Raw genomic sequence first — 16,999 nt, 5'->3', positions numbered from 1 at the left:
AGAGCTCAGGGACAGTGCCCAGGCCCAGAGTTCAAGCCCCACAACTGACCAAAAAAAAAAAAAAAGAAGCCGGGCACCGGTAGCTCAGGCCTGTAAACCTAGCTACTCAGGAAGCTGAGATTTGAGGATCACGGTCCAAAGCCAGCCCGGGCAGAAAAGTCCGTGAGACTCTTATCTCCAATAAACCACTGTGGCTCAAGCAGTAGAGCGCTCGCATAGTGCCTAAGCCCAGAGTTCAAGGCCCAAGACGAAAGAAAGAAAGAAAGAAAGAAAGGAAAGAAAGAAAGAAAAGAAAGAAAGAAAGAAAGAAAGAAAGAAAGAAAGAAAGAAAGAAAGAAAGAAAGAAAGAAAGAAAGAAAGAAAGAAGTCACATTGGTAAAGGTAATACTAGGATTTTATTCTGAGATTTATATATCAGAGGAAACAGTTAACAGTGAGTATATTTCAATTCATTATGCCCTCTTTTGAGGGGCTGGAAAGGTGGCTCAGTGGTAGAATGCTTGGGCCCTGGGTTCAATTCTGCAGCACCACATAAGCAGACAAAAAGCTGGAAGTGGAACTGTGGCTTAAGTGCACTTAAGTGCACTTTAGAGCACTAGCCTTGAGCTGAAGAGCTCAACCGACCAAAAGAAAAGAAGGAAGGAAGGAAGGAAGGAAGGAAAGAAAGAAAGAAAGAATTAGGATTTTGAGTACAGGAAGAACAGATATTCAGGTGTAGTATACATGAGTTTAAAAAAATTTACATGTCTGTATATACATGGAAAAATGACAGCTGGGCATAGTGGTACTACAGGCTTGTAAACTCAACACTGGCAGAAGGACTGCTAGTTCCAGGCCAGCTGGTACTACACAAACCTATCTCAAAAGGACAAAGGAACAACAACTCACGGGGCTGGGAAGGTGGCTCAGTGGTAGAGCGCTTGCCTTGCATGCATGAAGCCCTGGGTTCCATTCCTCAGCACCACATAAGCAAAAAGAAAAAAGCCGGAAGTGGTGCTGTGGCTCAAGTGGTAGAGCGCTAGCCTTGAGCTGAAGAGCTGAGGGACAGCGCCCAGGCCCAGAGTTCAGGCCCCACGACCGGACCCAAAAAAATAAAAAAAGAAAAGAAACAACAACTCACAATACATCTACATTTGTATTGGTCTATTTTCTGTTGCTATAACAAATTACTACGGGTTTGATAGTATGGAAAGAGAAGCTCAAGGCTTTATAGTTCAAAGGTATGCCTTGCTATCAACTCATACTCTGGTAAGAACTTCATAGCAACTAGCATAAATAGAATCCAATGAAACAGAATCCAGTGAGGCACTAGTCTTTTACACCTGTAAATCCTAGCTACTCTGCTGTGATCCTTCAAATCTCAGCTTCCTGAGTAGCTAGGATTACAGGTGTGAGACATCAGCACCCAGCGAGGACCAAGTTAGTTTGTTGTTTTGGGGTTTATTTTGTTTTTTTTTTTTTTTGGAGGGGGGGTCTGGTCATGGGCCTGAACTCTGGGCCTGGGCACTGTCCCTCAGCTCTTCAGCTCAAGGCTAGCGCTCTACCACTGGAGCCACAGCGCCACTTCCAGCTTTTTTTTCTGCTTATATGGTGCTGAGGAATCGATCCCAGGGCCTCATGCATACAAGGCAAGCGCTCTACCACTGAGCCTCCTTCCCAGCCCAAGGACCAAGTTTTTAATACATGAATCATTGGGAAACAAAACACATCCAAAACCACTGCAGCATCCTAAATGCTCACATTAGGTTCTCCAATACTATTTCCCATACCATCTCCCACTAAAATCAGAGTTTAGTATAGAAACGAAGGTTACAAAGCTAGAGTAAGAAAAGTAAAATATAAGCCTAGTCTACTTGGTCATACCAAGGCAAGGGTGCTACAAATCCTACAAGAAATGAATCAAGCCGGGCGCTGGTGGCTCACGCCTGTAATCCTAGCTACTCAGGAGGCTGAGATCTGAGGATCATAGTTCAAAGCCAGCCCGGGCAGGAGAGACCGTGAGACTCCTATCTCCAATAAACCACCAGAAAACCAGAAGTGGCGCTGTAGCTCAAGTGGTAGATCGCTTGCCTTGAGCTGAAGAGCTGAGGGACAGCGCCCAGGCCCAGAGTTCAAGCCCCACGACTGACAAAAAAAAAAAAATGAATCAAGTCACTCAAGAGCAATTTTCTCTTTTTTTGGAGGTACTAAGGATTTGAACTTTAGAGCCTTGTACTTGTTAGGCAGGTGCTCTACCACCTTGACTACCCAAAGATAGGACAATTTAAACATCAATAATAACATTTCTATTGATTAACTGTTTTAATCCACTGACTTTATAATTCAAAAATAGCTGGTTCTGTTAGAGAATAGAGAACTAACAACATAGTCAAAAGGAAAAGATAAAAGCAAAGAATCAAGGATGTGCCCTACTTTCCTAGTTATCTTTTGGATAACTAAATAGTAGAAAAGCAGTAGCAATTTTTAAAAACAGTCCATCCATCCAAGCCAGCATTAGAAATTCACATCTGTAATCCTAGTTACTCAAGAGGCTGAGATAGGGGCTGGGAAGTTGGCTCAGTGGTAGAGTGCTTGCCTAGCATGCATGAAGCTCTGGGTTCCATTCCTCAGCACCACATAAACAGAAAAACCTGGAAGTGGCGCTGTGGCTCAAGTGGTAGAGTGCTTTCCTTGAGCACAAAGAGGCTCAAGGACAGTGCCCAGGCCCTAAGTTCAAGACCTAAGGCCTCCCTAAAAAAAAAAAAAAAAAAAGCCAGCCCAAGTATGAGACTCTTATCTCCAATTAGCTAAAAGGCTGGAAGTGGTGCCATGGCTCAAGTGGCAGAGCACCAGCCTGGAGCAAAAAATGCTCAGAGACATTGCTCATACCCTGAGAGTTCAAGCCCCACGACCGGCATAATACATACATACGTGTACACACACAACACACACACACACATACACACATATTTATATATTCTTCCCAACTTCCGATCCTATTTCTCTGCTTCATTTTTATCTTAATACACTTTTACACTTAATAAACTTCTTGTTCATTGTCTATTCTTCCACTAAAATGTTAAAATTCCATAAAGGAATAGTCTGCTTTATTAACTGTATCCTAGATTCCTACAATAGTGTCTAACAGTTATATAATTACTTAATTGTACATGAAAGTACTTGATATAAACCATGAAAAAAATTCAAATATATTACTTATTTCCAAAGCTAACAGTATTTTGTTTCACAAAAGGTTAAGGGTTGGGAAGGTGGCTCAGTGGTAGAGTGCTTCCCTTGCATGCATTAGGTATGGGTTCAATTCCACAGCACCACATAAATAGAAAAATAGAAGTGGCGCTGTGGCTCAAGTAGAGCACTAGCCTTGAGCTGAAGAGCTGAGGGACAGTGCCCAGGCCCAGAGTTCAAACCCCATGACCATCAAAAAAAAAAAAAAAGGTTAAGAAAACTCACAGTAATAGGCCCCCAAATAATTTTACATAGGCCCCCAAGTAATTCTTTAGGTAACATATTACCTAAGAAAGTAAAATATTCAAGTTTCTACTAACGTTCTCCTTTACTAAGGTAAACATTTCTAACTTAGAAACACATTAACTGGTTGAAGTATAGAGTGTAGTTCAGTACTTACAGTACTTGCTCTATCCACTATGAGAAAGAGAGCAAGGAAGGAGGAAAGAAATTAGATGTGCTCTAAGGTTAACTGCTTTGTCTGAACTAAGGTAAAATTATTCATTACAAACATAGTATACACAAATTACACAATGTGGTACACACCTGCCTCAGCCAGCCTAAATCCTAGCACTACTAAGTAGTATGAGACAAAAGGAACAAGAATTCCAGGCCAGGTAGAAATTCACTGAGATATGTCTCAAAAAAATAAGCACACCAAAAAAAAAAAAAAAACAGGGCTGGGAAGGTGGCTCAGTGGTAGAGCGCTTGCCTTGCATGCATGAGGCCCTGGGTTCAATTCCCCAGCACCACAGAAACAAAAAGAAAAAAGCCGGAAGTGGCGCTATGGCTCAAGTGGTAGAGTGCTAGTCTTGAGCTGAAGAGCTGAGGGACAGCGCCCAGGCCCATAGTTAAGGCCCCACGACCAGACCCCCAAGAAAAACGAAACAAAAAACCCAGAACAACAACAACAACAACAAAGACCCAATCTCAAAAACCAAAACAAAATGAAACAAACACACAGGTACACAAAGACTTAAGGTTATACAATCTATTTTAAAAAAAAATTCCTGGGCTGGGAAGGTGGCTCAGTGGTAGAGCGCTTGCCTTGCATGCCTGAGGCCCTGGGTTTGATTCCCCAGCACCACATAAGCAAAACGAAAAAAAAAGCCAGAAGTGGCACTGTGGCTCCAGTGGTAGAGCGCTAGCCTTGAGCTGAAGAGCTGAGGGACAGCGCCCAGGCCCAGAGTTCAGGCCCCACGACCGGACCCAAAAAAAAAAAAAAGCCAGAAGTGGCGCTGTGGCTCAAGTGGTAGAGAGCTAGCTTTGAGCTGAAGAGCTGAGGGACAGCGCCCAGGCCTAGAGTTCAGGCCTCACAACTGACAAAAATAAATAAATAAATAATAAAAATCCCTATGGTATAGGGGTATGGCTCAAGAGGTAGTACATCTGCTTAGTATGCACAAACTCCAGTACAATCAGAAGAAAAAAAAAAAAGGTATAGACATGTATCTTTAAAAGGCATTCTACTACTCCTAAAGCAAAACAGAATCACAATGAATCCCAGGAATAGAAACGTTGCTTCACAGTAGTATTATCTAATTTTGATGTGCCAATGAGACAATGGTTCTTCAAATATTTTAATCCTAATAAAACATGTACACAGGGCTGGGAATGTGGGTTAGTGGTAGACAGCTTGCCTAGCATGTATGAAGCCCTCAGTACCACATATACAGAAAAAGCTGGAAGTGGTGCTGTGGCTCAAGTGGTAGAGCACTAGCCTTGAGCAAAAAGAAGCTCAGGGACAGTGTCCTAGGCCCAGAGTTCAAGCCCCAGGACTGGCCAAAAAAAAAAAGACCACTAAATATTGGGAATCCTTGCTTATACTAAATGAAGCATGAAACATGCCACACTTTGTTTTCCTGTAAATGAAGGTTACTGAAAAATACCAGCATTTAATACTCAACACCATTCAAGGATGGATATCATTCAGAAAAAAAAAAAATCAAAAATATCCTGTAAGAACTTGCTTTAATTTCATTTTTTTTGTGGAAATCATTTAAAAATCTCTACATATTAACAGTTTGACCCATAAAATCTATTTCTATAAACATCTACTAAAAAAACCCCACATATTTGCAGTATTATGTACCAATACTTTTGGGGTTTTTTTTTTGCTCAGTCATTGGGGCTTAAACTCTGGACCTGGGTGCTGTCTTTAGCTCTTCAGCTCAAGGCAAGTGCTCTACCACTTGAGTCACAGCGCCACTATCAGTTTTCTGGTGGTTAACTAGAGGTAAGAGTCTCATGGACCTTAACTGTGATCCTCAGATCTCAGCCTCCTACGTAGCTACGATTACACGCATGAGTCACCAGCACCCAGCTACCAATACACTTTTAAAACACATTTTATAATGTTTATGTATATTCATTATATTAATCCATTAATTTATTTTCCTTATTGTTTTTTATTTTTGTTTTGGTTTGAGATGGGGTCTTGCTACATTGCCCTGGCTGGTCTTGAATTTCTGGACTCAAGCTTTTTTAGGGGGGGCGGGTGTGGTCGTGGGGCCTGAACTCTGGGCCTGGGCGCTGTCCCTCAACTCTTCAGCTCAAGGCTAGCGCTCTACCACTTGAGCCACAGCACCACTTCGGCTTTTTTCTTTTTGCTTATGTGGTGCTGAGGAATCGAACCCAGGGCCTCATGAATGCAAGCGCTCTACCACTGAGCCACCTTCCCAGCCCACAAGCATTCTAAATAGCTTAGACTACAGATGCACACATACTGAGCTCAACTGCGTTTGTAAGTCTAAAATATTTCATTTCAGGTGCTTGCTTGCCAGTGGCACATCCTTCTGCACAGAAATAAATTTTGCCTTGCCTGAAACAAGAAGTAAAATAAAAAATAAAATATTTCATTTCAGGTTTGAGGATGTGGCTCAAAAAGTAAAGTGCCTGCAATATGCCCCCCCACACACACACACATAAAATATTTAATTTCAAAGAAAAGAAACAATTCTAAGGATGTGTGCTAAAATGTATGTCCAGCAGCTGGGCACCAGTGGCTCACACCTGAAGATCATAGTTCGAAGCCAGCCCAGGCAGGAAAGTTCGTAAGACTCTTATCTCCAATAAACCACTGAAAAAAAGCGGAAGTGGTGCTGTGGTTCAAGTGGTAGAGTGCTAGCCTTGAGCTGAAGAGCTGAGGGACAGGGCCCAGGCCCAGAGTTCAAGCCCCAGGACCGACCCAAAAAAAAAAAAAAAAAAAGAAATGAATGACAAGAAAGTAAAACAGGTTGTTGTATGGAGCTGTGAGTGATAATATCAGGGGAAGAAGAAAAAGCAAATGGACAGGATGAATGAGGGTGAAATAGTTGAAATAGTTTATTTTTTGGTTGGTCGTGGGGCTTGAACTCTGGGCTTGGGCGCTGACCCTGTGCTCTTCAGCTCAAGGAGAGCGCTCTACCACTTGAGTCACAGTGCCACGTCCGGCTTTTTTTTTTTTTCCAGCTTATGTGGTGCTCAGGAATCGAACCTAGGGCCTCATGCATGCAAGATAAGCACTCTACCACTGAGCCACTGAGGGGAGAGGAAAAAATGACAGAAGGACTGAGTTTGATTATATACATTATATGTACAGAGCCACCTTCCCAGCCTAATAATTTTTAATTCATAGAAGATCTAGTACACTTAAAACTAAATTTTACTGCCAACCACTGATGGCTTATGCCTGCAATCTTAGCTACTCAGGAAGCTGAGATCTGAGGATCTGAGGATAGTTATTCAAAGCCAGCATGGGCACAAAGTCAATGGTACTCTTATCTTTCATTAATCACCACAAAGCTGGAAATGGAGCTGTGGCTCAAGTGGTAGGGTACCACCCTTTAGCAAAAAAAGCCAAGTAAGGGGACAGCATCTAGCATCCAGTTTAAGCACCAGTACCAATGGCTTGTCAGGCACCTGTAGTTCATGTCCATAATCCTAGCTACTCAGAGGGCTGAAGGCTGAGACCTAAGGATCACAACTCACTATCACTATCAGCCTGGATAGGCAAATCCTTCAGACTCTTATTTTCAATAAACTAGCAAAAAGCCTGAACTGGAGGTATGGCTCAAATGATAAGAGAGAATGAGGTTGTTAGTGATAAAGGGCAAGCAAGGCTTGAATTCAAGCCTTAGTATCAGCACAAGGAAAAAAACAAGCAAACAAATTTAAAAAAAAAACAAATATTTGATGTTTTTGCTCATATGTAAAACCTAGAACTGAAAGACAAAAAAATATTCCTGTACATGTACGTGTGTGTATATATATATGTGTGTATAAATATATGGTTTATATATATTATACACACATATATACATACATAGAACATGATTCTAACTATGGGACAATGTAAAAGGATGACTGGAAAAGAATAGAGATGGAAAGTGAATAATTCTGAAATACAGTGCAACTATATATGGAGATGCTGTAAACTACTGATCAATAAGGGGTTGAAGGGCAAGGGAAAAGGAAAAACAATGATTACTCCAAGCAAAATATATGTACATCTAAAATATAACAGTAAATTCCCTTGAGTCAATTAATATACATTAAAAACTTAAAAATAAGAGGCTTGGAATGTGGCTTAGTGGTAGAGTGCTTGGCTAGTATGTCCTGGGTTTCATTGCTCAGTACCACATAAACAGAAAAGGCCGCAAAAGCAGCTCAGGGACAGTGCTCAGGCCCTGAATTCAAGCCCCAGGTCTGCAAAAATATAAACAAATAAATAGATAGATAGATAAATAAATAAATAAATAAATAAATAAAAGGGGAGAACAGGGTGCTGGTGACTCAGGCCTGTAATCCTAGCTATTCAGGAGGCTGAGATCTGAGGATTGTGGTTCAAAGCCAGCCAAGGCAGGAAAGTCTGTGAGACTCTTATATGCAATTAATCACAAAAAGCAAGTAGAGCTGTAGCTCAAGTAGTAAAGTGCTAGCATTGAACAAAAAAGCTCAGAGACAGTGCCAAGGCCTAAAGTTCAAGCCCAGGACCATTAAAAAAAAAAAAAAAAAGAATGAAAAACAATCTTGGAGAGGCAAAGGGACAGATGGACCCTAGAGGGGCAGGTAAGAAGAGGATAGATGAGGATGAATATGGTCAAAGTTCTTTTGCATGTATGAAAATAGAACAAAACCTGTTGAAATGGTTTTATAAAGGGGCAATAGGACGGGGGAGTAACAGAATGAGGTTGATACAATTATTTACACATGTAGAAATGTCACACCCAACTCCCCAGGTACAACACTAACATATGCTAATTTTTAAAAAGATGTCACCAAAATTAACTGATAAGAAGGGCTGGGTGCTGGTGGCTCATACCTGTAATTCTAACTACTCAGGAGAATCTAACTATTCTGAGAATCGTGGTTCAAAGCCAGCCCAGGCAGGAAAGTCCGTGAGACTTTTTTTTTTTTTTTTTTTTTTTGGCCAGTCCTGGGGCTTGAACTCAGGGCCTGGGCACTGTCCCTGAGCTTTTTTTTTTTTTTAACTCAAGGCTAGCACTCTACCACTTGAGCCACAATACCACTTCCGGCCTTTTCTGTTTATGTGGTACTGAGGAATAGAACCCAGGGCTTTATGCATACAAGGCAAGCACTCTACCACTAAGCCACATTCCCAGCCCTTCAAGAGACTCATATCTCCAGTTAACCACAAACAGCCAGAAATGGAGTTGTGGCTCAAGTGGTAGAACACTAACCTTGAGCACAAAACGAATACACACACATACAAAAAGATAAAGAGTCTCACTCAGTATGTTACCCAGATTAGAGTTCAGTGGCTACTCACAGGTACAGTCTCACTAATGAACTGCTGTTTCCATCCTAGGGTGGTTTACCTCTCCTTAGGTAACCTGGTAATCCCCCACTGGTAGAAATTCACCACATTAGTGTAGTGCAGATACCCAATCAGCATAGTAATATACAACCCAGAACTCCTAGACTCAAAATGATCCTCCTAGCTGGTCGCCAGTGGCTCACATCTACATTCCTAGCCACCCAGGAAGATAAAATCTGAAGACTGCCGGGCGCTGGTGGCTCACGCCTGTAATCCTAGCTACTCAGGAGGCTGAGATCTGAGGATCGCGGTTCAAAGCCAGCCCGGGCAGGAGAGACTGTGAGACTCCTATCTCCAATAAACCACAAGAAAACCGGAAGTGGCGCTGTAGCTCAAGTGGTAGAGCGCTCGCCTTGAGCTGAAGAGCTGAGGGACAGCGCCCAGGCCCAGAGTTCAAGTCCCACTACCGACCAAAAAAAAAAAAAAAAAAAAATCTGAAGACTGCTGTTTGAAGCCAGCCCAGGCAGCAAAGTCCATAAGACTCATCTCCATTAACCAGCAAAAAGCCAGAAGCAGAGCTGTGGCTCCAGTGGCAGAGCACTAGCCTTGAGCAAAAAGTTCAAGGACAGTGTGCTCAGTCCTTGAGTTCAAACCCCCTCTCCCCCAAAACAATCCTGCTGCCTCAGCCTCACAAATAGCTGAGACTACAGGTGTGCACTAACACCAGCAACATTTATTTTAAAATATACTTCATCACCTCAAATTATGAATAAAATAAAAACACAGAAAGTTAGGCTGGGCATTGGTAGCTTATGCCTGTAATCCTAGCTACTAAAGAGGCTGAGATCTGAGGATCACAGTTTGAAGCCAGCCCAGGCAGGAAAGTCCATAGGACTCTTAGCTCCAATTAATTCCAATTAATCACAGAAAAAGAAGTGGCATGACTCAAGTGGTAGAGCACTACTACCCTTGAACAAAAGCAGCTCAGGGATAGCATGCAGAGTGCAAGCCCCAGGAATGGCAAAAAAGAAAATGTTAGCCTCAATACTTAAAAGCTTTTAATATTTAAATTCCCCCCCACCCCCCACTGCCCCAGGATTTTAACTCTCAGCTCCATGCCAGTGTGGCTTACTTGCTGGGCTACAGCTCTACCATTTGAGCCTCACCTCCAGCCCAGCTTCTGCTGGTTATTTTTGGAGATAGAATCTCCTGGACTTTTCTGCCAGGGCTGCTCTCAAACACAGTCCTTCAGATCTCATTCTCCTGAGTGGTATAGGCATTAGCCACTGGCACCAGGCTCTTTATTACTTAAAACTTTTATATTATAAAGGAGGCACTCTCATTTTCTGACTCTAGACTCATTGCTATCATCCTTTCAGATACAGGAGTTCCAAAGAGGTTTTATACTGAAGCAACTCACACTTAAGTTATGATCATTATCAGGAGTTACTTCAAAAGACAGTTCCCTTTTTTTTCTTTTTCTTTTTTGTGCTGATCTGGGGCTTGAACTCCTGTCCCAGAGCTTCTTTTGCTCAAGGCTTGCATTCTACCACTTGAACCACAATGCCACTTCTGTCTTTTTTTGTGATTAGTTAGCCAAAAAAGAGCCAAATGTGGAGCTGCGGCTCAAGTGGTAGAATGCTAGCTTTATACACAAAAGATCAATGCCAGCACCCAGGCCCTGAGTTCAAGCACCATAACCAGCACCAAAAAAAAAAAAAAAAAAAGGAGCTGTGGCTCAAATGGTAGAGTGCAGTGCTAGACATGAGCAAAAGAGCTCAGAACAGTGCCTAGAATCTGAATTCAAACCCTAGGACCAGCATACCAAAAAACAAACACCAGAGGGGCTGGGAATGTGGCTTAGAGGTAGAGTGCTTGCCTAGCATGCATGAAGCCCTGGCTTCAATTACTCAACACCACATAAACAGGAAAGGCTGTAAGTGGCACTGTGGCTCAAGTGGTAGAGTGCTAACCTTGAGTAAAAGAAACTCAGGGGGGGCTGGGAAGGTGGCTCAGTAGTAGAGTGTTTGCCTTGCATGCATGAGGCCCTGTGTTCGATTCCTCAGCACCACATAAGCAGAAAAACCCAGAAGTGGTGCTGTGGCTCAAGTGGTAGAGTTGTTAGCCTTGAGCTAAAGAGCTGAGGGACAGCACCTTGGTCCAGAGTTCAGGCCCCACAACCAACAAAAAAAAAAAAAAAAAGAATCTCAGGGACAGTGCCCAGGCCCTGACTGGCAAAAAAAAAATTTTTTTTTTTAAAGTCAGTGCTGGTGACTCACACCTGTAATCCTAGCTACTCAGAAGGCTGAAATCTGAAGATCACGGTTCAAGGCCAGCCTCGACTGGAAAGTCCCTCATCTCCAATTAACCACCAGAAAACCAGAAGTAGCTCTGTGGCTCAAGTGGTAGAACACTCACCTTGAGCTGAAGAACTCAGGAACAACAACAACAAAATAATAATAATAATACTAATAATAATAGGTTGCCGAGCACTGGTGGCTCACACCTGTAATCCTAGCTACTGAAGAGGCTGAGATCTAAGGATCACGGTTCAAAGCCAACCCCGGCAGGAAAGTCCATGAGACTCATCTCCAATAAACCACTAGAAAACCAAAAGTGGCTCTGTGGCTCAAGTGGTAGAGCACTTGTCTTGAGCTGAAGAGCTGAGGGATAGCGCCCATGCCTCAGGACTGACCAAAAAAATAAAAAAGGCAAAAAAAAAAGAAATTTCCCTTTACAAATACAAGCACTAATAAGATTTTTTTAATAATATGACAAAGAAACTACTTTTGTCCATATGTACCCATTACCAGCTAACACAAAGCTAAGAATCACATCATAACAGAAAATAACAGGACAATACTAAAAATTCTGAGAAATCATGAAAATTCTAAGAAATCTGTCCCCAACACAGATCACAATGATTAAACCAGTCATTTCATGATGAAAAAGATCAATTAATAATCTATGAATATCTTCAAGCTAGAGTAGTTGATCAAAAATTTAAAGAATGACAGATGGCCCCAATGCCTTCAAGAGACTGTCTTATACAGTGGTTAAGTTTAATTTGAAAATAGACTATATTATTTGATAAGAGCTGCACAAGCTAGGAGCTGGAGGCTCACATTTATAACTCCTAGCTACTCAGCAGGCTGAGTTCTGAGGATCTTGGATCAAAGCCAGCCCTGGCAGGAAAGACAGGGAGACTCTTATCTCCAGTTAACCACCAGAAAACAGGAAGTGGATCTGTGGCTCCCAGTAATAGAGCATTAGCCTTGAGCACAAAAATTCAGGGACAGTACCCAGGCCCTGAGTTCAAGCCCCAAGACTGATCAAAAAAAAAAAATCTGTGCCATCTTTGTGTGCACTGGGGTGGAGGGGTGTCAGGACCTGGACATTGTCCCTGAGCTTCTTTTGCTAGTGCTTTAACACTTGGAGCCACAGCTCCACTTACAGCTTTTGGTGGTTAACTGGAGATAAGTTTCATGGACTTTCCTGCACAGGAATGAGCCACCAGCACCCAGCCTGTGCCACTTTTAACTGCAGCTGTAATGGAATACACTAAAAGCCTTGTTTTAAGACAAAAAACAGTGAAATAAAAAACAATGACCATGAATTTGCCTTTTTTTCAGCTAAGGATTAATCAGATAAAAGGCAATACAATAGGGACAAAATATAAGAAATGCAACTTAACAAATTTCTCACACAAAACAAAAATATAAAGCATATTTGAGAATCAAAGGTAAAGCAGGAAGAGCAGGAAAGACTCTGGTTCAATCTCTAACCCCCAAAATTCAAAACAAAACTAACACGAATTAAAACTGGTGCCAACAGCTCACTCCTGTAATACTCACTATTCAGGATGCTGAGATCTGAGGCTCCCAGTTCAAAGCCAGCCCTGGCAGAAAAATCTGTGATTTTTTTTTTTTTTTTGGTCAGTCGTGGGGCTTGAACTCTGAGCCTGGGCGCTGTCCCTCAGCTCTTCAGCTCAAGGCTAGCGCTCCATCCACCATTTGAGCTACAGCGCCGCTTCCGGTTTTCGGTGGTTTTATTAGAGATAAGAGTTTCAAGGACTTTCCTGCCCGGGCTGGCTTTGAACCGAGATCCTCAGATCTCAGCCTCCTGAGTAGCTAGGATTACAGGTGTGAGCCACCGACGCCCAGCATGAAATTCTTATTCCCAATAAACTACTAAAGAAAATGAAAATTATCACATTATTAAATGTCTGTGTGTCTATGTATAGATCAAACCCAGGGCAGGGCCTCCAGTATGCTAGGCAAGCATTCTAAATCAGTGTACACACAGAATAGGGAGTATCTTCTTTATTACCAATTTCACATTAAGGAGGGTTTACTATGCTCTGTTACCAATTAAATACCAGGCAAAATATGTTAATTTCCAATCCCTTCTTTCACATATATTTGCTTTGTTTTTAGCAAACTGCTATGGAGTAATATTATTATCTAACTAGTACTATTTACCTTAGTGTTAGTTGTCCCAAACAAAATACTTTTTTTCGTGCGGGTCCTAAGGTTTGAATTCAGGGCCTGAGCACTGTCCCTGAGCTTTTTTGCTCAAGGGACAGCACTCTTCCACTTGAGCCAGAGATTCACATCTGGCTTTTTTGGTAGTTAACTGGAGATAAGAGTCTCACAGACTTTCTTCCCCAGATTAGCTTCAAACCATAAGCCTCAGATCTCAGCCTCCTGAGTAGCTAAGATTGCAGGGGTGAGCTTCTGGCACCTGACTAAAAAATACTTGTTGGAAATTAAACTTGATCCACAAAAGTTGGCCAGTAGATTTTACTAAAAAAAAAAAAATTGTTAGAAAAGTCAAAACAAATTCCATTTGTGACTATTTCCAGCATCTTTAAATAGAGTATGTGTCTCAACATGGATAGGGTAATATCTTTTCTATCTTCTATTATTTTGTCACTAATAACTTGTACCTTTAGTTAGTAATTTTAAATATCTCCAACTGAAAAGTATACGTGTATGCTGACCACAAAAATGAAGCAAATAATTGGTAAGGATACAACTCTTACATAATATCCTAAAAATGTCTTTTTACTAGATATTCAGTGACTATCACAGACATAAATATTAAACAAAGTTGACCCAATTTGAAGCCAGAAACAGAAGCTTATACCTTTTGAAGGGTAGAAAATAAGAGTTAAGTAATTGGGTAGTCCTAAAAATACACATCACAACTACATGACTAAGATAACTCGTTTAAAACTTGTGCCAAAATAACCCCTCCCTTCAAAACAAACTAAAATTGACTCACAGGCCTATTTTACTTAATTTTGGAAATTAAAAAAATAAATAATTCCTTAACATTCATTTCCTCTAGCTCTGTCCCCACAATGTAAAACATTCTAATCTTCAGACTGGGAGCCCACCCTGCAAATATGCTCAAGTAAAAAAAAAGGAAAATAAAATCAGTCATCTCCAAGTTCTCTACCTTGGAGTTAGAACAAAAACCACTGGATTCCAGAATAATTCATGGAAAACAATAGAAACAATGTCTACAATGCCTGCCTCAGGAGCCATCTCACCCCAAGAATCGCCTCCTCTAAGATACTTTTCATCTGTGAGCTGACCCCATTCTGGTGGAGTTAACCACCTGGGCACAAAAGCTTTCAACGTTAACTCCCTAAAGGGAGAAACTGAATAATGTCTCCAACATGTCATGATCCACCCTTTGTGGATGTTTCTCCAAAAGGGGAAATAAATAAAAGCTAGTAAACTTGGTGGCGGCAGGGTGAGGACAAAGGGCATTATTGAAAAGAAACACTGACCGAGGTAAATGTAGAGTAAGACCAGAAAGAAAGCTAAATTAAAATTCCCTCCGATGGAGATTGGCAAGAAAACGGAGCACCTTGGTGTACATATATTCAGACACACACACACACACACATATCACTCCCTTTTCATTACTACCCACTAGAATATAAAGTTGGAACTCTCACTACCCAAGAAGCTCAAGGAATACTCAAAAGGTCAGGGCCTCAGGAATGACAGGCACCTCTCCCACCACTACCCCTTCCTCTAAAAAAAAAAGTCCAATCCAGTAAGTGCAGGTCACCCTGCCCTCTGGGGCAGTTCCAGCCTGCGCAGAGAGGGCCCAGAGGGGAGATCGAGAAGGAGAAGACATCTCCCTTTCCAAACCCCCTCAGCTGGAGAAACAAAACAAAGACAGCCATCCTCTCCTCAGTAGTCAGTACCCCAGCCAGGGGGAGGCTTTCCCGTTTCCCGGTGCAGCCTGGCCTCCCGCCCCCGCCCCATGACAAAGAAAAGGCACTGAGTGAGCCAGGCCTTCCTGCCTCCACCGGGGGGGGGGGGGTGCTGCGCTCACACTCCTAGCCCCCTCCCCGCCCAGTTTACAAACAGCCCCCAAGCGACAGGGAGCCGAGGCCTGGGGCCGGGGAAGCCGCGGCTCGGAGGGGGGGTGGGGAATACCTTAAAGTAGCCGCCTTCGTAGAGGGTGTTGGGGGGTCCGAAGATGGCTACCTCCCAGTTGTAGAGGTCGGACTCGTCCACCAGGGTGATCCGGAAGCCCTCCACCGGTTCCTCCTGCAGGGATTTCAGCTCGAGCATCAGGGCCTTCTGCGAGCTGGTCATCTGCTGCTGGGCCATCGCGGCGGCGGCGGCGGCGGCCGTGCGGGGCCGGGGCCCCAGTCCTCGCGCACCGGCCGGGCCGCACCAGGCCCCTCCCCTCCGCTCGCCCGCGGGCCGGGCCGGGCCGCGCACCGGGCCCCTGTCTTCACACGCCCGGCGGGCGGACGGGACCAGGCCCCAGACGGCCCGTGGGCCCGCCCGGGGTCCTCCTCACGCTCGACGCAGGCCGGCCGGGGCCCTGCTCTTCACACTCGGGCCGAGCGGGGAGGGGGGGGGAGGTGGCGGGAGTTCGGGGAATTCGCTCCCGGTCCGGGGCCTCCCCCCCCCCGAGGGGGCCTCTACTTGGAGGGGAGGGGGGGGAGCGGAGATGGAAGCGGACGAAGGCGACCGTGGGGGCCGGCGATGAGGAGAGGGGGCCGGGCCCACCCGGGAGCACCGCGCTCGCTCGCTCGCTCGCCCTCGCCTTCTCCTCGGGGGCCGCCCGGGTCGGAGGGCGCGCAGGGCCGGGGGGAGGGGAGCGCGGCGCGGGGGTCTCCGGGCAGCGGCGGCGGCGGCGGCGCGGCGGCGGCGCGGGGGGAGGGGCGGAGGTGGAGAGCGTGAGCGCCGCGCGCCGCGGGAGCGCCCGAGAAGGAGGGAGGGCGGGAGGGCGGGAGGGAGGGAGAGCGGGAGGAGGGGCGCGCCGGGAGGGGGGCGGCTCTCGGTGGCTGCGGCCCGACGCGCCTGCGCGCGCCCCTCCCTCCCTCAGCCGCCCGCCTCTCCCTCCTCCTCCTGCTTCTCGTCCTCCTCCTCCCACTTGCCCGCCTCCTCCCTGCTTGCCGGCAAGGTGGCGGCGCTTTGTGACGCGGGCGCGCGTCCCCCGCCCTTCCCGGGCCTGGCGGCCGCGGGGGCCCCCACACGGACGGACGGGGATCGCCTCGGCCCCTGTGCGACTGTTGTGCGGCCCGACGCCGCGGTGCCCCAGGCGCGTCCGCGTCCCGGAAGGAACCTCGGGTTCTAGAGCGCCCCGCACCCTCCCCGCTGCGGGTCCGCGGCCGCCAGCCTCCGGGCCCCCCTGGAGGACGCCCGGTCTGCAGTCCCTGCACTTTGTGGGTTCTTGACTTGGAGATGATGATGAAACGGTGTGGATCTGAAAAGCAGGAACCAGCCTGGCCGACATCTCTCCCCCCCCCCCATGCAGATCCCCAGGCCAGACAGTGTGCCCCTGGGCAAGTCATCCACCAGGCCGCACGGAGGAAGAGTTCCCAAAAGAGAAACTCCCACTTCCCTTCTTAAAGACTAGAAGTTACCAGAAAAGACTGCGAAATAGATATTCTGAGTTCCTGGGCCTCCTCAGAGGGATTTGGGGCCAGCACTTGTGTTTGGACTTTGATCCTCCCTCTATAGGTCCATTCAGCTT

The 16,999-nt window shown here is 45.0% G+C and overlaps 1 protein-coding gene across 2 annotated transcripts in view; it reads right to left on the bottom strand.

The window, feature by feature from the left end:
• Ube2r2 (ubiquitin conjugating enzyme E2 R2) overlaps positions 1 to 16,383 on the bottom strand; it is a 71,219-nt gene extending 54,836 nt beyond the window's left edge. The window contains exon 1 of one of the 2 annotated variants that reach the window (XM_070008769.1): positions 15,445 to 16,383. In XM_070008769.1, the coding sequence (XP_069864870.1) occupies positions 15,445 to 15,621 (177 nt within the window). In that variant the 5' untranslated portion in view covers positions 15,622 to 16,383. The remainder of the gene's footprint in view (positions 1 to 15,444) is intronic. The other variant, XM_070008761.1, reaches the window with a different exon arrangement.
• Between the last annotated feature and the right edge of the window lie 616 nt (positions 16,384 to 16,999).

The sequence above is a fragment of the Dipodomys merriami genome, unplaced genomic scaffold (genome assembly GCF_024711535.1).
Source record: "Dipodomys merriami isolate MVZ:Mamm:240054 unplaced genomic scaffold, mDipMer1.0.p SCAF_11, whole genome shotgun sequence".
NCBI classification, from domain to species: domain Eukaryota; kingdom Metazoa; phylum Chordata; class Mammalia; order Rodentia; family Heteromyidae; genus Dipodomys; species Dipodomys merriami.
This window is presented reverse-complemented; position numbering and strand designations above follow the sequence as displayed.